The 23,089-nt window shown below is 41.8% G+C and overlaps 1 protein-coding gene across 1 annotated transcript in view; it reads right to left on the bottom strand.

Moving 5' to 3' along the window:
* LOC132825046 (cathepsin E-A-like) overlaps nucleotides 1-23,089 on the bottom strand; it is a 58,687-nt gene that overhangs the window by 12,517 nt on the left and 23,081 nt on the right. Inside the window, exons 8-9 of the mRNA XM_060840052.1 lie at nucleotides 21,795-21,893; nucleotides 21,497-21,674 (exon numbers count right to left, since the gene is read on the bottom strand). Of these exons, the coding sequence (XP_060696035.1) occupies nucleotides 21,497-21,674; nucleotides 21,795-21,893 (277 nt within the window). The remainder of the gene's footprint in view (nucleotides 1-21,496; nucleotides 21,675-21,794; nucleotides 21,894-23,089) is intronic.

Raw genomic sequence — 23,089 nt, 5'->3', positions numbered from 1 at the left:
TAATGCTGGATATAAATTGGAAATTATGTTTGTTAATAGAAACGTGGTGTCTTGTGTAATTCAGTGAGATTATGGCTGGTCTGTGATGTAACTCCATACACCAGCCAAGGCCCCCATATCTTCTGTGAATAAAAATCAATGAATTACAGTTTTCAGGTTGACGATTGATCTAACATTAATTGCCATTTGATTGTAATAATAAGTAGAATTTCAAACTTGCGCCACTCATTTCAATCATTCTTCCTTGATACCTATATCAGTATCAGTAAAAGAACGACTGGAGGTTACCTCATCTGTTAAGGAAGCACACAAGTATAAGTTGAGGATTGCAGTCAAGTGCTGCAGGTTACTTTCAGGGACACAGAAGGTAACAAAAATGTCTTGGAGAGGAGCCAGGGCATTGGAAATCCAACTGGTAGAACTTATATATGTATCTTAAGGGAGCAGTGGCAGAATCTGTCAAATGTTTTATTTGTGTAGTGATTGGAACCTGGTTGATCTTATTGACTATGAGATCCTTGATTCGAGTCATTAATCTGGGCCAATCAGGGAACCCTAACTGACCAATATAAACAGGAGATTACACCTGCACACACACAACATGGGTGCTGGGGAAAAAAATAAGCAAAAAAAAAACGAGGGGATTGCACTTCAGTCCCACGCTCCTGATCTTCTGGCACCCGGTACGGAGGAGGGAGGGCAGGTCTGAAGACCTCCTCGTGGGTCTGCTCCTGGGCCTGGCCAAACTGGCCATAAACAGGTCCAGGCAGCGGGCTGTGGAGGGGATCGTTAGGGCCGACTGCCTGTCCCTCTTCTGCGGTTACGTTAGGGCCCGGGTGTCCTTGGAGAAGGAGCACGCGGTGTCCACCAACACCCTGGAGTTGTTCAGGGAGAGGTGGGCGCCGCAGGGAGTGGAGTGCATCATTTCCCCCTCCAACTCTATTTTGATTTAGTCCCTGCCCTCCCCTTCACTGTTTTGATCACACAGCATTGCCCTTTGATGTGAAGGGCACTGCTCGTCACAGGCCACTCGGGTGTTTTCCTACTTTTCCTGGTGGTGGAAATTAAATAAAGATTTGTACACCTTGTCTCTCACTGTGTCTCACACCTGCACACACACACCATGGGTGCTGGGGATAAAAATAATAAGCACTACCGCAGTTAGGCGGTAGTGTGGGGGGTTAATGAAAAAAAGAAGAAAAAAAAAAAAAAAAAAAAATCCAACCAGGGGATTGCCCTTTGATGTAAAGGGCACTGCTTGTCACTGGCCACTTTGGTGTTTTCCTTTCTTCCTGGTTGTGGAAATTGAATAAAGAATCATTCACTTTGTGTGTCTCACTGTGTCTCACACCTGCACACACACACACCATGGGTGCTGGGGAAAAATAAGCACTACCGCAGTTAGACGGTAGTGTGGGGGTTAAAAAGAAAAAATAAATAAATAAACAGGGGTTTGCACTTCAGTCCCACGCTCCTGATCTTCGGGCACCCGGTACGGAGGAGGGAGGGCAGGTCTGAAGACCTTCTCATGGGTCTGCTCCTGAGCCTGGCTAACCTGGCCATAAACAGGTCCAGGCAGCGGGCCGTGGAGGGGGTCATAAGGGCCGACTGCCTGCCCCTCTTCCGCGGTTACATTAGAGCCCGAGTGTCCTTGGTGGTGGAAATTGAACAAAGGTTCGTGCACTTTGTGTCTCTCACTGTGTCTCACACCTACGCACACACACCATGGATGCTGGGGAAAAATAAGCACTACCGCATTTAGGTGGTAGTGTGGGGGTTAATAAAAAAAAAGGAGTGTAGAAAAAAAGGGAAAAAAAACAAAAAAAATAAACAAGAGTGTCTCACACTGAATTAGAGTGAAAAAGAAATTAACAGAGGATTCAGAATCTCTTCACTTCAGGGATTGATTCCGAGCTGGCTGACCACAGCCAGTATTGTGCACATGCACAGGATTTATAATTGTCTCGAAAGGAGGAAGTTGATTAGAGATAGTTAACACGGTTTTGTGAAGGGTAGGTCGTGCCTCACTAACCTTATTGTGTTCTTTGAGAAGGTGACCAAACAGGTGGATAAGGGTAAGCCGTTGATGTGGTGTATATGGATTTCAGTAAGGCTTTTGATAAGGTTTCCCATGGTAGGCTACTGTACAAAACACAGAGGCATGGGATTGAGGGCAAATTAGCAACTCGGATCAGAAATTGGCTAGCTGAAAGAAGACAGAGGGTGGTGGTTGGTGGGAAATGTTTAGCATGGAGTTCAGTTACTAGTGGTGTACTGCAAGGATTTGTTTTGAGTGCACTGTTGTTTGTCATTTTAATAAATGAGCGGGATGAGGGTGTAGAAGGGTGGATTAGTAAATTTGCGGATGGCACTAAGGTCGTTAGATAATGGATAGTGCCGAAGGATGTTGTAGGTTACAGAGGGACAAAAATAAGCTGCAGAACTGGGCTGAGAGGTGCCAAATGGAGTTTAATACAAAAAAGTGTGAGGTGATTCACTTTGGAAGGAATACCAGAAGTGCAGAGTACAGGGCAACTGGCAAGATTCTTGGTAGTGTAGATGAGCAGAGAGTTTCTGTGTCCATATACATAGATCCCTTAAAGTTGCCACCCAGGTTGATAGGGCTGTTAAGAAGACACACGGTGTGTTAGCTTTTATTTATAGAGGGAACGAGTTTCAGAACCATGAGGACATACTGCAGCTGTACAAAACTCCAGTGCGGCTGCACTTAGATTGTTGCGTGCAGCTCTGGTCACCACATTATAGGAATGATGTGGAAGCTTTGGAAAGGGTTCAGAAGAGATTTACTGAGATGTTGCCTAGTATGGAGGGAAGGTCTTATGAGGAAAGGTTGAGAGACTTGAGGTTATTTTTGTTAGAAGAAGTTTGAGAGGTGACTTAATTGTGACATATAAGATAATCAGAGGGTTAGATCAGGTCGACAGTGAGAGCCTTTTTCCTAGGATGGTGATGGCTAGCACAAGGGGGCATAGCTTCAGATAGAGGGGTGATAGATATAGGACGGATGTCAGATGTAGTTTCTTTACTCGGAGAGTAGTCAGGGCATGGAGTGCACTGCCTGCTACAGTTGTAGACTCGCCAAATTTACAGACATTTAAATGATCATTGGATAGGCATGTGGATGAGAATGGAATAGTGTAGGTTAGATGGGCTTCAGATTGGTTTCACAGGGTGGCGTGACATCAAGGGTCAAAAGTGCCTGTACAGCGCTGTAATGTTCTATGTACTATGTTTTATGTAAATAGCTGGTGACTTGCTGATGGTTACCAGCCTCTATGCAGTTATTTCAACATGCTTCAGGAAAGAATGGTCTATCATATGACTTGGACCATCAGATTCATGTTACAACATTTAATGTAAGGTAGGCAAGGAGTAAAACACAGGTCACTTTATCACAATAATGTAGCCAAATGAAAAAAAAAATCCAAAATTGATACTCCATAGCAATGGATGCCTTGACATTAAGGATTCTTAAGCATTGCAAGGATACAGCAAAGGTGAGGGGGCTCTTGTGATGCAGAGATAGTGTCCCTACCTCTCAACCAGAAGGCCTGAATTCAAGTCCCACCCGCTTCATAGATACAGTGAAGGTGCATTGCATCCTTCGATATTGCAGGGATAGCGTGTGTAAGGAGCAATCTCAGGATGTGGGACAGCTCACTTATATTCAGAGGGGAGTTGAATTTCTAATGTGACTCATATGCCTTTGACTCAAGGACCATTTTAACACAACCATCCAGGAGTATGTATCAAAGCTAATTAGTGCTAAGCTAAGGTTTGCACACATGCTTTAGCTTTCACAGATGTGAGGAGATCAGAGATACAGGCGAAAGAAAAAGTCAACACTTTATTGCTGAAATTAATCAAATTGAAAACCAATTCAATTTGAAAGGAATGTAACATACAGCAAGCAAAGGACTGACTGCCAGGTAAACACTAAAAATGGAGTACAACAAATGAAACAGGTATCAGCTTAATGTTTATTGTTGGAAAAATGTTAGCGCCTATTATAAAGGATTTGATTAGATTCCCCACAGTGTGGAAACCGGCCCTTCGGCCCAACCAGTCCACACCAACCCTCCGAAGAGTAACCCACCCAGACCTATCTCCCTCTGACTAATGCACCTAACACTACAAGCAATTTAGCATGGCCAATTCACCTGACCTGCACACCTTTGGACTGTGGAAGGAAACCAAAGCACCTGGAGGAAACCCACACAGACACAGGGCGAATGTGCAAACTCCACACAGACAGTTGCCTGAGGACTGGAATCGAACCTGGACCCCTGGTGCTGTGATGCAGCAATGCTAACCACTGAGCTAAAGAGACCTTTGAGTGCATGTTCATAGCTCCTTTAAAATGAAGTCGCAGGTAGATAGGATAGTGAAGCAGGTGTTTGTTATGCTTTCCTTTATTGGTCAGAGTATTGAATATGGGAGTTGGAAGGTCATGTTGTGGCTGTACAGGACATTGGTTAGACCACTTTTGGAACATTGTATGCAATTCTGGTCTCCTTCCTATTGGAAGGATGTTGAGAAACTTGAAAGGGTTCAGATAAGACTTGCAAGGTTGTTGCCAGGGTTGAAAGATTTGAGCTACAGGGAGAGGTTGAATAGGCTGGAACTGTTTTCCCTGGAGCATCGGAGGCTGAGGGGGTGACATTATAGAGGTTTATAAAGTCATGAGGGGCATAGATAAATAGACAAAGTCGTTTCCATGGGATGGGGAGTCCGGAACCAAAGGGCATAGGTTTAGGGTGAGAGGGGAAAATACAAAAGGGACCTAAGGGACAACTTTTTCACACAGGGTGGTGCATGTATGGAATGAGCTATCAGAAGATGTGGTGGAGGCTGGTTCAATTACAGCATTTAAAAGACATCTGGATGGGTATGTGAATAGGAAGGGTTGAGAGGGAGATGGGGCAAGTGCTGGCAAATGGGACTAGATTAGGTTGGGATAACTGCTCGGCAAGGGTCTGTTTCCATGCTGTATATCCCTATGGCTCTATGATTCACCTGCCTGCCTGATTGTGATCCCCCTTCCCCAACAGACTTTGCATGATTTTCATGGTTGACCATGGCCCATCCTACACAGACACTGCAAGGCATCCCTGGATAACCATGGCCCACCTGCAAGGCGACATCAACTGAGCGGCCAGCAAGGCCTGCATTGATTTTTGTTGAGTTAAAAGACTAAACATTGCCCAATCCTGGATTGAAAGGATGCCAATCCCTGAATTTGCATTGGACCAACTCCCCTCGACTGAAAATGGAACAGCTCTAGACTGTGGCACTAACCCCTACCTGACTGGTGTCCATCATTGGCCCACAAAGCATATCTTCTCTTTCCCGTTCACATATCATCATGGTATTCATCCACGTACACTGTACTTGACAAGTACAGTTCAGACAGATATACCACATCTGACATCAATGAAGCATCATGCCCAATACCTGCCCCACCCCCCCAGCCCTTTCTCTATTCACTGTTTCTTACAGTCACGTGCTATTGTCTTGGCTTCTGCATTGAATTGTCTCTGTCTTCTCAAACGAGCCCCCACTCAACATTGAAAGGAGGCTGTTGATGAAAGCATCTTTTCCCCTTCCAATTTCTCACCCAAGACCTGAGTAGGGATTTCCAGGCTCCCTTCCTGCTGTTGAACATCTTCCAATCTGAAAATTAAGGCTAGGTAGGAAATGATCCAAATATTGCCATTAATTGGCCACTTAAAGGCCTCAGTTGGAAAAGGACGGGTCATCCAGCTGAGACATCGCCTCCTCCCATTATAAAACTTCTGAGAAATCAGGATAAATGGGAGACCACTGGGTAGGTCACCCAAGAGGTTTACTGGTCTCCATCCACCAGAGAGAAAAAATAAAACTCCCCCCTTAGATTCCAAACCCTGGACAATGACCTTGAAGCGATTGATTTGAAAACTTGTCCAGGGAAGAATTCCTCTGTGCATTACATGTAACAATACTGGTAAACTTTTATAAATGGATTTCCAAATTTGTTTCAAAGAAAATATTTTCCAATATTTAGCCACTAGATGGAGCCACTCTACAGCAGCAAGGCAGTGTGTTGGCAGGAACAAGGTGAAGATCAATGACATTTTGATTTAAAGCGTTAAGTAAAATGGAGTGCTGGTAGGTAGAGAAAAATTAAAGTCTGGTAATGAAAGATGCAACACTTAAAAACTAGAAAATGTGAAGAATGAAATTGAATTTGTTTCTAATAAGTGCATTAAAAATTTGGGCATGGGGAATTAATGCAATCAAGTTTATTTCTAAGAGGTATTGATTACATTGGTATATAAGTAAAGTAGCAATATAAATAGCAGCAGGTGATTTACGTGCTAACCTAATAATAAGACCCGTTGTGGTAAGCAGGTAAGTTCTGCATTTTGCTTGTTTTATTCTTTAGACCTAGTTTTTTTAAAGGTTACTTTTAGAGGGATGGCAGTGAAGGCAGTGCAATGTTCCTCTTGCAACATGTTTGAGGTGAGGGATGCCATGGTCGTCCCTGCTGATTACACTTGCAGGAAGTGCACCCATCTCCAGCTCCTCCAAGACCGTGTTAGGGAACTGGAGCTGGAGTTGGATGAACTTAGGATCATTCGGGAGGCAGAGGGGGTCATAGATCGGAGCTTTAGGGAAGTAGTAACTCCAAAGATTGCAGACAGATGGGTGACAGTGAGGGGGGTTGGGAGGAAGCAGCCAGTGCAGGGACCCCCTGCGGTCATTCCCCTCAAGAACAAGTATACCGTTTTGGATACTTGTGGGGGAGACGACTTACCAGGGGTAAGCAATGGGGTTCAGGCCTCTGGCACAGAGCCTGTCCCCGTTGCTCAGAAGGGAAGGGTGGAGAAGAGCAGAGCAATAGTTATTGGAGACTCGAAAGTTCAGGGCACAGATAGGCAGTTTTGCAGGGGCGACAGAGACTCACGATTGGTATGTTGCCTCCCAGGTGCAAGGGGACGCGATGTCTCTGATCGTATTTTCTGGGTCCTTAAGGGGAAGGGGGAGCAGCCCGAAGTCATGGTCCACATTGGCACCAGCGACATAGGTAGGAAGAGGGATGAGGATGTTAGGCAGGCTTTCAGGGAGCTAGGTTGGAAGCTCAGAGCAAACAGAGTTGTTGTCTCTGGTATGTTACCCATGCCACGTGATAGAGAGTCGAGGAATAGGGAGAGAGAACAGTTAAATGCGTGGCTACAGGGATGATGCAGGAGAGAGGGATAACTGGGGTTCTTTCTGAGGAAGGTGGGACCTCTATAAACAGGATGGTCTACACCTGAACCTGAGGGGCACCAGTATCCTTGGGGGGAGGTTTGCTGGTGCTCTTTGGGGGGTTTAAACTGACTCTGCAGGGGCATGGGAACCTGGACTGTAGTTTAGGGTACAGGACCTGGAGTGTAGGGAGGTTAGGAACATGGCATCAATCTCGAAGGAGGGTACCTGAAAAGAGGAAGGTGGCTTGAAGTGTGTATACTTCAATGCGAGATGTATACGAAATAAAGTAGGTGAATTTGTAGCGTGGGTTGGTACCTGGGATTTCAATGTTGTGGCTATTACGGAGACATGGGTAGAACAGGGACAGGAATGGCTATTGCAGGTTCCAGGGTTTAAATGTTTTAGTAGGGTCAGAGGTGGGGGTAAAAGAGGGGGAGGTGTGGCATTGCTTGTCAAGGATAGTATTACAACGGTGGAAAGGACGATGGATGAAGACTCGCCATCTGAGGTAGTTTGGGCTGAGATTAGAAATAGGAAAGGTGAGGTCACCCTGTTAGGAGTTTTCTACAGGCCTCCTAATAGTCCTAGAGACATAGAAGAAAGGATTGCGAGGATGATTCAGGAGAAGAGTGAAAGTAATAGGGTGGTTGTTATGGGGGACTTTAGTTTTCCAGATATTGACTGGGAAAGCTATAGCTCGAGTACGTTAGATGGGTCGGTGTTTGTCCAATGTGTGCAGGAGGGTTTCCTGACACAATATGTAGACAAGAGGTGAGGCCATACTGGATTTGGTTCTGGGTAACGAACCAGGCCAGGTGTTAGAATTGGAGGTAGGTGAGCACTTTGGGGACAGTGACCACAATTTGGTGACTTTTACTCTAGTGATGGAGAGGGATAAGTGTGCACTGCAGGGCAAGAGTTATAGCTGGGGGCAGGGAAATTATGATGCGGTGAGGCATGACTTAGGATGCGTGGCTTGGAAAAGTAGGCTTCAAGGGAAGGGCACAATCGATATGTGGAGCTTGTACAAGGAGCAGCTATTGAGTGTCCTTGATAAGTATGTACCTGTCAGGCAGGGAGGAAAGGGTCGTGTGAGGGAGCCGTGGTTTAATAAGGAATTGGAATCCCTTGTTAAAGGGAAGAGGGCGGCCTATGTAAAGATGAGGTGTGAAGGTTCAATTGGGGCGATTGAGAGTTATAAGGTAGCCAGGAAAGATCTAAAGAGAGAGCTAAGAGCAGCAAGGAGGGGACATGAAAAGTCCTTGGTTGGTAGGATTAGGGAAAACCCAAAGGTTTTCTATAGGTATGTCAGGAATAAAAGAATGACTAGGGTAGGAATAGGTCCAGTCAAAGATAGTAGTGGGAAGCTGTGCGTGGAGGCTGAAGAGATTGGAGAGACACTGAATGAATACCTTTCATCAGTATTCACTCAGGAACAGGACATTGTTGCCAATGTGAATATTGAGTCACAATTAATTAGAATGGATGGATTTGAGGTATACAGGGAAGAGGTGTTGGAAATTCTGGAAAGGGTGAAAATAGATAAGTCCCCTGGGCCTGATGGCATTTATCCTAGGATTCTCTGGGAAGCAAGGGAGGAGATTGCAGAGCCATTGGCCTTGATTTTTATGTCCTCATTGTCTACAGGAATAATGCCAGAAGACTGGAGGATAGCAAATGTGGTTCCCTTGTTCAAGAAGGGGAGTAGGGATAACCCTAGTAACTATAGGCTGGTGAGTCTCACTTCTGTTGTGGGCAAAGTCTTAGAGAGAATTGTAAGGGATAGGATTTATGAACATCTGGATAGGAATAATGTGATCAAGGATAGTCAGCATGGTTTGTGAAGTGCAGGTCATGCCTCACAAACCTTATTGAATTCTTTGAGAAGGTGACTAAGGAGGTGGACAAGGGTAAAGTGGTAGATGCGGTGTATATGGATTTTAGTAAGGCATTTGATAAGGTTCCCCATGGTAGGCTACTGCAAAATATACGGAGGCATGGCATTGAGGGTGCGTTAGAGGTTTGGATTAGGAATTGGCTGGCTGGAAGGACACAGAGGGTAGTAGTTGATGGTAAAGGTTCATCTTGGAGTGCAGTTACTAGCGGTGTTCCGCAAGGATCTGTTTTGGGACCATTGCTATTTGTCATTTTTATAAATGACCTGGAGAAGGGGCTAGAAGATTGGGTGAGCAACTTTGCGGATGATACGAAAGTAGGTGGAGTTGATGACAGTGAGGAAGGATGTGGCAGGTTACAGTGGGATATAGATAAGCTGCAGAGCTGGGCAGAAAGGTGGCAAATGGAGTTCAATGTAGGTAAGTGTGGAGTGATTCACTTTGGTAAGAGTAACAAGAAGATGGAGTACTGGGCTAATGGTCGGATACTTGATAGTGTGGATGAGCAGAGGGATCTTGGTGTCCATGTACACAGACCTCTGAAAGTTTCCACCCAGGTAAATAGTGCTGTGAAGAAGGCATATGGCGTACTGGCTTTTCTTGGTAGAGGAATTGAGTTCCGGAGTCCTGAGGTTATGTTGCAGTTGTATAAGACTCTGGTGTGGCCGCATCTGGAGTATTGTGTGCAGTTTTGGTCACCATACTATAGGAAGGATGTGAAGGCACTAGGTGCAGAGGAGGTTTACCAGGATGTTGCTTGGTATGGTAGGAAGATCATATGAGGAAAGGCTGAGGCACTTTGGGCTGTTTTTATTGGAGAAAAGAAGGTTTGGGGTGACTTGATAGAGGTGTACAAGATGATTTGGGGTTTAGATAGGGTTGACAATGAGAACCTTTTTCCACGTATGGAGTCAGCTTTTACGGGGGGGCATAGCTTTAAATTAAGGGGAGGTGGGTACAGGACAGATGTTAGGGGTAGATTCTTTACTCAGCGAGTCGTGAGTTCATGGAATGCCCTGCCAGTAGCAGTGGTGGACTCTCCCTCTTTATGGGCATTTAAACGGGCATTGGATAGGCATATGGAGGATAGTGGGCTAGTGTAGGTTAGGTGGGCTTGGGTCGGCACAACATTGAGGGCCAAAGGGCCTGTACTGCGCTGTACTTTTCTATGTTCTATGTTCTATGTGCATCACCAGTACACAGAATAGTGCTTAATCACTGCTGCAATCAGCTACTGTATATCTACATTTTTTATCTTGCAATTTTAAGAAACTTTTTCACTTTAGCAAATACAGTAATTAGATTTAGACTGGAAAATGTAGAGTGAAATTGAATGTGTTTATAATCACTATATTAAAATTTTGGGCATGCTGACAGAGTGCAATTTAGTTTATTTCGAACTAATATTGATTACACTTGCAAATGATTAAAGTAGCACTACAAACAAAGTACAACCTTGATGATAACTCAGCCAGTTTGGGGAATTTAGCAATACAGTAATTAGATTTCGAATTGAAAAGGGTCTTGGGACTCAGGTTTCACTCGCAACTCAAGGACTGTAACCTACAAGTACTTTACCATCCAGTCTGTCAATCAGGCCTTAGAAAGATGAAGTGGAGAGTGGTATTGTTAGTGGAGGGCAGTTCTGAGGGAATTTTGATGCTTATCTCCACAAAAGCTTAAGAAATTCAAGGCTACTATTAAGATTAACCATTGGGAGAGTCAAGAAAATCCACTCCAGCATCTCCTCAAAATATATGCAAATAAATATAGATCAGTATATGAAAATAGTGCAACAATTCCATATCCTAGTTGAGTTAAGGTCAAAGAATATGTTCAGTGTATAAAAGTCTAAGCTCATTTTAATTAAATTCCCATATGTGTTCTTCTAAAGGGCTGACTCCCTGTTTATTTTAAATGTGTTAACAGCTCTATTGAGATTGTCATTGGAATGTAAAAATAAACTAATATCCAGGTTGCACTTGAGATGCTGTTTAAAACATGACTTACAATATTATTTACTAAGATTTATACAATTAAAGAACATATTTGTTACTGATCAATGTTTCTCTCTACTTATATAATTCTGTTTCATTACAGTTTCAATATATCAATGTTATTTACTCTTGTATTTTTTCTTACCTTTTTAAAATAAATGAATAAATACAAGGGCATGAGAGAGGAACTGATAACAATTGACTAGAAACAGAGCCTAGTGGGGAAGACAGAGCACGAATGGCAGGAGTTTCTGGATGTATTTGAGGACACAGTACAGAGGATCATCCCAAAGAAAAGAATGATTATCTGGAGGGGGATTAGACAGCCATGGCTGTTTTAGGATTGAGTCCTCCACTATCACCTGATGAAGGAGCGACGCTCCGAAAGCTAATATGCTTCCAATTAAACCTGTTGGACTATAACCTGATGTTGTGTGATTTTTAACTTTATGGCTGACAAAGGAAGACAGGAAATGTGTCATTGAAAAAGAAAGAGCCTATAAAGTGGCCAAGAGCACTGGAAATCAGATACTTTGTGTCAGTCTTCACAGTGGAAGACATGGGTAATATCCCAACAATTAAATAGAGTCGAGGGAGAGAGTTGAGTATGGTAGCCATTACAAAACAAAGTGCGAGAAAAGCTAAAAGGTCTAAACATTGATAAATCTCCTGGCTTCAATGGGCTCCATCCTACAGTTCTGAGAGAGGTAGCTGAAGAAATAGCAGAGGCGTTGGTTGTAATCTTTCAAAAATCACTGGAGTCAGGGAAAGTCCCAGATGATTGGACAATCTCTGTTGTAACCCTCTTGTTCAAGAAAGGATTAAGACTAAAGATGGAAAACTATAGGCCGATTAGCCTAACCTCAGTTGTTGGTAAAATTCTAGAATCCATCGTTAAGGATGAGATTTCTAAATTCTTGGAATTGCAAGGTCGGATTAGAACAAGTCAGCTTGGATTTATTAAGAGGAGGTCATGCCTGACAAACATGTTAGAATTCTTTGAAGAGGTAACAAGTAGGTTAGACCAGGGAAACCCAGTGGAAGTTATCTACCTAGACTTCCAAAAGGCCTATGATAAGATGCCTCAGGGAGGCTGCTGAATAAGGTGAGGGCCCATGGAGTTCAATGTGAGCTATTGACATGGATTGAAGATTGGCTGTCTGACAGAAGGCAAAGAGTTGGGATAAAAGGCTCTTTTTCAGAATAGACAATAGACAATAGGTGCAGGAGTAGGCCATTCAGCCCTTCGAGCCTGCACCGCCATTCAGTATGATCATGGCTGATCATTCCTAATCAGTATCCGCTTCCTGCCTTATCTCCATAACCCTTGATTCCACTATCTTTGAGAGCTCTATCCAACTCTTTCTTAAATGAATCCAGAGACTGGGCCTCCACTGCCCTCTGGGACAGAGCATTCCACACGGCCACCACTCTCTGGGTGAAGAAGTTTCTCCTCATCTCTGTCCTAAATGGTCTACCCCATATTTTTAAGCTGTGTCCTCTGGTTTGGCACTCACCCATCAGCGGAAACATGTTTCCTGCTGCCAGAGTGTCCAATCCTGTCATTATCTTATATGTCTCAATCAGATCCCCTCTCAGTCTTCTAAACTCAAGGGTATACAAGCCCAGTCGCTTCAGTCTTTCAGTGTAAGGTAATCCCGCCATTCCAGGAATTGACCTCGTGAACCTACGCTGCACTCCCTCAATAGCCAGAATGTCTTTCCTCAAATTTGGAGACCAGAACTGCACACAGTACTCCAGGTGTGGTCTCACCAGGGCCCTGTGCAGCTGCAGAAGCACCTCTTTGCTTCTATACTCAATCCCTCTTGTTATGAAGGCCAGCATGCTATTAGCCTTCTTCACTACCTGCTGTACCTGCATGCTTGCTTTCATTGACTGGTGTACAAGAACACCCAGATCTCTTTGTACTGCCCCTTTACCTAAATTAATTCCATTGTGGTAGTAATCTGCCTTCCTGTTCTTGCCACCAAAGTGGATAACCATACATTTATCCACATTAAACTGCATCTGCCATGCATCTGCCCACTCACCTAACTTGTCCAGGTCACCCTGTAATCTCCTAACATCCTCATCACATTTCACCCTGCCACCCAGCTTTGTATCATCAGCAAATTTGCTAATGTTATTGCTGATACCATCTTCTATATCATTAACATATATTGTAAAAAGCTGCGGTCCCAGCACGGATCCCTGCGGTACCCCATTGGTCACTGCCTGCCATTCTGAAATGGAGCCGTTTATCACTACCCTTTGTTTCCTATCAGCCAACCAATTTTCAATCCACTCTAGTACTTTGCCCCCAGTACCATGCGCCCTACGTTTACTCACTAATGGCAGCTGGTGACAAGTTGTGTCCCACAGGGTTCAGTGTTGGTGCTGCAGCTGTTCACTTTATATATTAATGATCTGGATGAAGAGACTGGGGCATTCTGGTGAAGTTCACCGATGATATGAAGTTAGGCGGACAGGCAGGTAGTTCTGAGGAGGTGGGAGGCTGCAGAAAGATTTAGACAGTTTAGGATCCAAGAAATGGCTGATGAAATTCAATGTGAGAAAATACAAGGTCTTGCACTTTGGAAAGAAGAATACAGGCTTGGACTATTTTCTCAACAGTGAGAAAATTCATAAAGCCAAAGTACAAAGGGATCTGGGAGTGCTAATCCAGGATTCTCTCAAGGTTGATTTGCAGGTTGAATCTGTGATTAAGAAAGCAAATGTAATGTTGTCATTTATCTCAAGAGGGTTGGAATGTAAAAGCACCATGTGCTACTGAAACTTTATAAAGCTCTGGTTAGGCCCCATTTAGAATACTGTGTCCTGTTTTGGGCCCCACACCTCAGGAAGGACATACTGGCACTGGAGCTCATCCGGCGGAGATTCACACGGATGATCCCGGAATGGTAAGCCTAACATACATGAAAGGCTGAGGACCCTGGGATTGCCTTAATTAGAGTTTAGAAGGTTGAGGGGAATTCTAATAGAAACTCACAAGATAATGCACGGCTTACAAAGAGTGGACGCTGGAAATTTGTTTCTGTCAGGTGGGGATACAAGGACCCGTGAGCACAGTCTTAGAATTAGAGGGGGTCAATTTAAATGGAAATGAGGAGACATTTCTTCAGCCAGAGAGTGGTGGGCCTGTGGAATTCATTGCCACGGAGCGCAGTGGAGGCTGGGACATTAAATGTCTTCAAGGCACAAATTGATAAATTGTTAATCTCGCAAGGAATTAAGGGATATGTGGATATGCGGGTAAGTGGCATTGAAATGCCAATCAGCTATGATTGAATGGTGGAGTGGACTCGATGGGCCGAATGGCCTTACTTCCACCCCTATGTCTTATGGCATATGGTGATAACAATAATTTCTGATAATAACTGTTAGTGGCAGGGCTTTGGGTCAATTATTATGTATTTCTTCCTTAAATTGATCCCCTTATGGAAAAAAAGGAATATAGATATAGTAAGCTGCTGAGAAAGATCTTAACGCAAACAGTAAAACAAAGCTTTGACCTGTTCCTCAACACTATCCATTACACATACTAAGATCCAGAGATTTTATACTCCTAGTTCAACTCTTAAATCTTTTACTTTTTTCATGAACTGCAGAGACATTTCTACGATTACTTTCTGATTTCTAAGTCTGCATGTATTAACTTTCCCCAATTCTGAAGGATTGCAACTTTCTCAGTCTAACAACTTGAATACTTCAATGCAAGCTCACCTGGCTTAGAAGTTCAACAGACTTGAAAACACACCTGCAGAGGTGACTGGTTCCCCTGATCTGAATTGTGAAAACTTGATACCCCTGTCAGGAAAAATTTTATTCTGAACTGAATTGTCAACTCTTCTGATCTGATATCAAAACAAAACTCAATCTGTCATAAACGCACCAGTATAAACATCATATCAATTAAATCCATAGGCAGCTGCAAACATAAGACTTCTTAAAACAGATGCACTTAGGAGACTGTCCAATTGACTTTTGACCTGTTTAAAAAATCCTTCACGGAACTGACAAAATTCCTCTATCTTTGTTTTAAAATCTGACTCACAAAAATGATAATACATATTATCTACCTTTTATCACAACATAAATACAGATGTCAGCTGAATCTTAAAAAAACACATAAATACATAGGCTAAGAAGAAACCAGCCATCAACATAAAAGAAATTGAAGACATTAATCATATCTATAATTTCTTCTTTTCAGAACTATACAATATTTTAACATTAAAACATTGAGAAATTAGTAAGTTTTGAGAAGATTTGTAGCTCAGGTTGAGGTTCTGGATGTAGGTTTGCTCGCTGAGCTGGAAGGTTCATTTCCAGACGTTTTGTCACCCACCTAGGTAACATCTTCAGTGGGTCTCTGGGCGAAGCACTGTTAAAAATTCCTGCTTTCTATTTATATGTTTGGGTTTCTTTGGTTTGATGATGCCATTTCCTGTGATGACATCATTTCATGTGGTGATGTCATTTCCTTTTTTTCTTAGGGGGGTGGTAGATGGGGTCTAACCCAATGTGTTTGTTGATAGAGTTCTGGTTGGAATGCCATGCTTCTAGGAATTCTTATGCGTGCCTCTGTTTGACTTGTCTGAAAATAGATGTGTTGTCCTAGTCGAAGTGGTGTCCTTCCTCATCGGTATGGAAGGATACTAATGAGAGAGGGTCTTGATGTTTTGTGACTAGTTGATGTTCATGTATTCTGGTGGCTAGTTTTCTGCCTGTTTGAGCAATGTAGTATCTGTTACAGTCTTTGCACGGTGTTTTGTAAATAACATTAGTTTTGCTTGTTGTCTGTATAGGGTCTTTCAAGTTACTAGGTGCTGTTTTAGTGTGTTAATGGGTTTGTGGGCTATATGATGCCAAGGGGTCTAAGTAGTTTGGCAGTCATTTCTGAGATGTCTTTGATGTAGGGGAGAAATAAATATAAAATGGTGGCAACACCCAATATGAACCATTAGTCAAGATTTGACTGGCCTTGAGTAGCAGGCTAGGAAGTGGGGGCAATGTAGAATGATGGGGAATCCCAGTGGGTGGACAGAAACTGTTCCCACGAAGCCAAATGTTGTCACTAAATGGGTTATCCCTCAAACATCTCTCTCAATGGTCCTATAGAGAGCCAGTGTGTCATTTTTAATCAGATGATACCAAATCCCTTTTCACATGGGTCCCACACCTCCATTTGTACTCAATGCTGATCAAATCCTGGTATTAATTCTATTTCTCTTCCCTGGCCTCCTAAGCATTTCCAGTACATTCTGTTTTTAGTTCAGGTTTCCAATGGATGGAACCAATTCGTGTTACTCCTGGGGATGAAACTTACAGTTTTCTGGCCAAATGCAGGTTGTATTGAGTTTGATATACAGATTCTTGTCTCAAGATTGAGTATCTCGCTGTATCTTTCAGTATGTGCCACATTAATCGCCATAGCTCACGTCATACAGATCCCTGTAATATTCTGCTCCAAGTCTTTTTTTCCATTCTCTCATGGACATGGACATCGCTGGCTGACTAGCCTTTATTGCCGTCCAGACTTTGATTTGATTTATTACTGCCACATACCAAGATATAGTGGAACGTATTGTATTATGTGCTAAGCAGACAAATGGTGCCTTACATGGTAAAACAGGGTAATAGAACACAATGCAGAATATAGTGTTACAGCCACAGAGAAGATGCAGAGAAAGATCAACTCTAATATCAAGAGGTCTGTTCATAAGTCTGATAACAATGTCTGTTGGCATTTGTTTTCAAACCATTGTTATCTTCTGCCCATCAGAAGAGGATGGAAGGAGAGTATAACTGCAATGGACAGAGTCTTTGATTATGTTGGCTGCTTTTCCAAGACAGCAGGGATATAGCTGGAGTCAATGGAAGGAAGGTCGGTTTTCATGATGGACTGCGCTGCATTCACAACTCTCTGTAGTTTTTTGTGGTCTTGGACAGAGCAATTGCCATACAAAGCTGCAATGTATCTTGTTAGGATGCTTTCTATGGTGCATCTATACAAACTGATAAAAACCATTGTGGACATGCCTAATTTCCTTAGCCTTCTGTGGAAGTGTAATTGTTGATGTGCTTTCTTTATGTAGCATCGATGTTGATGGACCAGAACAGATTGTTGTTGATATTTACTCCTAAGAACTTGATGGAATACTCCTCATTTGGTTGGATGCATGCAACTTTGACAACACTCAAGATGCTTGACACTATTCAAGACAAAGCAGCCCACTTGATTGGCACCACATCCTCAAGCTTCCATTTCCTTCTTTGATGATCACTAGTAGTAGTGCACGCGATCTGCAAGATGCACAGCAGAAGTACTTATGCAGCACCTTCCAAACCCAGAACTGTCGAAAAGGAAAAGGGAAGCAGATACATGGGAACACCAGGATTGCAGAGCTTAGTCCTGATCCGTTGATTGTGGGATCATCTAGCTCTGTCTATCACTTGCTCTTAGCATGCAAGTAGTCATGTTTGGTAACTTCATCATGTTCACGGCTCATTTTTAGGTTTACCTGCTGCTACTTCTGACATGCCCTCCTGCACTCTCCATTGAACCAGGGTTGATCCATTGGCTTGATGGTAATGGTTGAGTGGGGGATTTGCCAGGCCATGAGTTTACAGGTTGATTGGAGTATAATTCTCCTGCTGTTGATGGCCCACAGCACCTCATGGATGCCGATCCTTGAGGTTCTAGATCTGCTTGAAGTCTGTCCCATTTAGCACGGTGAGAGTGCCAGACAACCATGATGGAGGTTATTCTCAATATGAAGGTGGGACTTTGTCTCCACAAGGACTGTGCAGTGGTCACTCTTACTGATATTGCCATGAACAGATGCGTCAGCTGGCAGATTGGTAAGGATGAGGTTAAACAGGTTTGATTTTGAGACAAATGTCTTTAAAGGATTGTTAAATTCCATCCCCTCACATCTTTCTTTAGCCTCAAGGTTCTCGCAGTATTTATGTGTGGTTCCTGGCTTGACCTTCTTTATACATAAGCCATTATTCCCCAATACCTAACCCTTCTTAGTCTCTTCCCATCAAGTCACACAGAACACGAGATTGATCCCCTTTTCCTCCCCAGCCTTTATTTGCTCTGACATTGGCTACTCTACCTGTACTATGCTATTCCAAGTAGAAAAGACAAATCATTACCTTTGTAAACATCAAATGCCTAGTCAATGTCAGAATGCACTTTATTTTAGCTTTCATGCTTAATCTAAAAGAAGGAATTGGATATACTTATATACACTGTATGAATGTAAGTACAATGTAAATTTGTAGAATACTATTATTGTTTCAGAACTTGATTGTAAAGTAGAGGTGAAAGAGTAACAAAACAGTGAATGCAAGAGAAATTTAGCAGGTTTGACAGCATCCATCCAAAATGAAATGCTTGCAACCCCTTCAGTTGAATAGAGATTGAACAGTTAAGATGGGTGTAATACTGTTGTTAAGAATCTGTAAAGAATATTATTGCAAAAAAAGTTGAATTTTTCTTTTCGGCTGTTTAAGATATAATCTTTCCAAATTTTCTTAAATGCAAATATAGTTTTTTTTTGCTTTTGTGTGATAAAGTTATTTTTTTTTAACGTACCCAGCAGCCTCATGTGAATATGTTCATTAATTGACCACCATGGTAGTAACCAAATTAAAAAAATAAAATGTTTGATCTATCAAACCCATTTTCACTTTGAAATCTGATTTGTCCACTGTTAAGAACAGCTGGGTTCATTACACACATGATAATATTTTGATAGCGATGTATCATAAATAATTGGCACATTTCTTGCTCCTCCACCCCAGCCCACAAATTGATCCTTTGCGTCAATTGGAACCTCTTGTTAGGCAATGGTCATCTGTCTTCTTTGATATGCCTGGAGTTGATCCAGCTACTGGTTACACTATATCCATAGTTGTGTTGACTCCTTGCTCCTAAGTGATTTCTCCACATATGGTTATTCAAGTTATGACTTTATTCTGATTTACCTTATTTTTTTCATTCTTTCTGGTTTGGAAACAATATCCTGTACTGTTGGCAATTCACCTGATTATCAAAAATTAGCTGGTGGTGGAAGTTATAATGGCTCTCTTATTTTACTTGTTAATGGGATATGATCATTGCTGCCAACTATCCATACTTAACTATCCTTAGAAGCTGATGACCCACCTCCTTAAACCACTTCAGTCCGTGTGGTATAGGTATACCCATAGTGCTGTTATGAATATAACTCCAGGAATTTGACTCAGCAATATTGAAACACTGGTAATATAGTTCAGAATGATATGTGTCTTGAAGGGAAACTTGCAAAAGAACTGCTGTCCCTCTTCTAACAGAGGTAAAAGTAACTAGTTTAGAATTTGTTGTCAAAGAAGCCTTGTCAATTTCCATCTTCTAAATGGCACACAATGTAGTCATTCTGCATTGGTGTTGGAAGGATTGAATACTTAAAATGGGGAATGGGGTTCAATCAATTAAGAGGTTATTGGTATTGCAATCTCTAAGGCACCTGGAAATTATTGTTTACATTCCTAACTTGTGCTGGGTAAATGGTGGACAGAATTTGGAGTAGCAGAAGATGGGCTACCAGCCACAGAATTTCAAGCCTCTAACCTTCTCTCGTGTCCACAGTATTTATATGTGATTCAGTTAAATTTCTGGTCAATACTTTGCTTTGTTCAAGAACAGGGTATTCAAAGAAGGAGATATATCGATGGTAATGCTATTAAATATCAAGCAGAGATGGTTGGGTTCTCTTCTGTTGGAAATGGTCACTACCTGGAACTTTTATGATGAAAACGTTATTTATCACTTATCAGCCCAAGCCTGAATGTTGCCCAGTCTTGCTGCATGGAGGTACAACTGGTATCATTATCTGAGGAGCTGCCAATTGCACTGAACACCTTCAATCATTGGTGAATATCTCCATTTCTGACCTTTTAATGAGGAGGTGGTGGTGGGGGGGGTTCTCAGGGTAGGTAATTGATGAACAGCTGAAAATGGTTGGGTCTTGTGGGGTGCAGTGGTAAAGTTCCTACTTCTGGGACAGGAGACCTGGGTTCAAGTCTTACCGTTCCACAGGTGTGTAATAGCATCTCTGAATAGATTGATTAGAAAATAGGTGAAATTTTAAAAAAGTTATCCTAGGAGAAATAGAGCTCTTGTGGGGTGTGGTAGTCTACCTTTCTCTGAGCCAGGAGACCTGGGTTCAAGCTTGCCTGCTCTAGAGGTGTGTCATAAACATCTGAACAGATGAATGGAATATCTGTCCTAGGGAAAGGGGGTTCTTTTGGCACAGCGGCAGTGTCTCTACCTCTGTTCAAGTGAGACCTATTCCAGATGTGTATAATCTCTGGACAAGTTGATTAGAAATAACTATCCTAGGGTCTTATGGTGTAATGTAGGTCCTACCTCTGATCCTGAAAGTCAACCCACTCCAGAGGTGCCCAATAACATTTCTGAACAGGTTACAAAATATAAATATCCGAGGAGACTCCTGAGATATTGTCTTGCCAGTGATGACCTCTAACAATCATGACCATCTGATCCATTTTTCTGTTGAGAGTTACGACTTCAGCAATGGAGAATGTTCTTATTATAAACTATAACTCTCAACCCACCTCTTGAATTTAGCTCATTTTTCTGTGTTTGGAGCAAGGCTGTAATGTAATCCAGGGTCAGATGGTACTAGCTAAATCCAAACTAAAGGTCTTTGGCAAGTTGGTGCTAAATAACTGCTCCTTATAGCACTGTCAACTGTACCTTCCATTACTCTCTAATAATTGAACAATTAAATAAGAATCATGGAATAATGAGTCCATAAATGGCTGGATTGGATTTGGCTTACCTTCATGTGGATTGGACATAACTGGGCAATTTCTACATTGTGGGATGGATTCCAATTTGTGGCTGTATCCCAACAACTTGGCTAGCTCCGTAACACAAATCTTCAGTACTAAAGCCAGAATGTTATCAAATCTTTGTAGTCTTTATAGTATCCAGTTCCTTATGAAATTGTTTGGACTGACATCTTGGATGTTTGGGATCTCAGGAGGAGACCATCTGTTTGCCATTTCTGCTGGAAGATGTTGCAAATACTTCCACCTTTCCGTTTGCATTTATGCTGTGGAATGTAGTCTCTGTAGGCCTGAGAGTTTATATTGATTACATATTGATTATTTTTATTTTGGTAAAACTGAATACAAATTTTTCATTTGAAAAATGCTATGAAATATTGCTTTGTACCATTCAACCATTAAAGACAATTTTACTGATAATAAATAGGTACAGTTCACTTCTGATATTTCAATCCTCTGCACTCTCTCCACTGTTTACTGCATGACGAGATTTAGCAAATCCCACTTTATTATGTTCACGGTCAAAAATGGTGTAGAATTTTGCAAGGAAAACATCTCCCAGAATCCAAAGAGGTCCTTTAGAAGAGTATATATTTATTGCCTGGAATCCATAAAGGCACACTTCCTGTTGATCGTGAAACTTGAGAAGAACAAAACAACATATTTTAACTGTCACAAGAAACTGCACACTTTTTATTTATAGTAACGTGTTATAGTAATATTCTCTAATCAAAATAAATAATCCAGTTGAAAGGGATACCTTTTTAATATAGTCTTCTGCTTCCAATGTATATTCCACATTTTTAATAGTGAAAGTCATGCTTGGCAGCTGGGGAATTTTTCTGCATTCTACCTGAAGCTAACAATTAAGAAACAAATATACATGTGTGAAAATATACATTTGAAACATTTTAAAATTACTTTACTTAGGAATGAGCTTCTCCTTTTATATATTGTTTTATTTAAATACAAAATGGATACAAATACAATCCTGTCTAAAATTGTTGAAACATTATGAGACAGATTAGGCTGCTAGCTTTGCTTGTAGTTACCCCAAGTTATTCAAAAGAACATAACTTTGGTAATATCCAAGTTGTTGGAGGAAGTATTAAAGATATACTGGGCAATCACCAGGACAGAGAAGGACTATTGGGGAAGGTCATTTTAGCAACTGGATAGAAAGGTCATATTTCATCAACATAACTGGATTTTATGTTCAAGTTACAAAGTTGGTAGTATTATGAAGGTAGAGAAGTGTACCGTACCTTTTAAGAGAGTGAAGGACTTAGCAAGCACTCAGACTGCTGGAGAATTTATAATGTAACAGCAGCTAGCACTAGCTGAGTTGCTATAAGACAAAAATAAATTTGAATTTGGCCAATCAGTTTAAATTATACCCCAAAATACTAACCTCCAATCAAGTTTGAATTTAGTATATTGACAATATTAAAAACCAATGAAACAATCTGATACTTTGGGGGATAAGACCAGGAAAACTTGAACAGTTGAGGGAAGAACTGCCAAGCCACCAAAATCTGCAGACTTCCCGTAGAATGGCTCTCTTAAAGATACCTTTATCTATCAATGACCTGTGAAACAGAAATCCCGAAGAAGAAGAAAAGAAGACAGAGGAAGATACAAAGAGAAGATTCGACAGCTGGCTGGTTTTGAAATTTGAATTTTCTGGTAAATATTAATTGGGGGTTTTATCAGACTAGTATTGTAGAGGGGAGGTAAAATATAGGTGAGACAAAGGAGTTGTAGATAATTGTTAATTAATTAGTCTCTGTTAGTTTTTTTAAAAAGTTGTTAGTTTTTACTTTTAAATAGTGACTTTTCAAATAGTTCTTTGCCTCTCGATTTTTAATAGATTACAAAATGGGCTAAATCATTTCTGTGTTGTAGGCTTAAATTAGCAAGGTGGGGGGGGGGAAGAGAGGTTACCCATATCACAACAGCAGATATTGGGAGTCAGATCAACATTATGTATTCTGATTTTCAAAAGCCTTTTGACAAAGTTTTACATGATAGATTACTAAATGAGAATTAGTCCTG

Source organism: Hemiscyllium ocellatum, chromosome 19 (assembly GCF_020745735.1).
Source record: "Hemiscyllium ocellatum isolate sHemOce1 chromosome 19, sHemOce1.pat.X.cur, whole genome shotgun sequence".
Taxonomy (NCBI): Eukaryota; Metazoa; Chordata; class Chondrichthyes; order Orectolobiformes; family Hemiscylliidae; genus Hemiscyllium; species Hemiscyllium ocellatum.
Note: the sequence above shows the minus strand (reverse complement) of the source record. Positions and strands in the feature narration are given on the sequence as shown.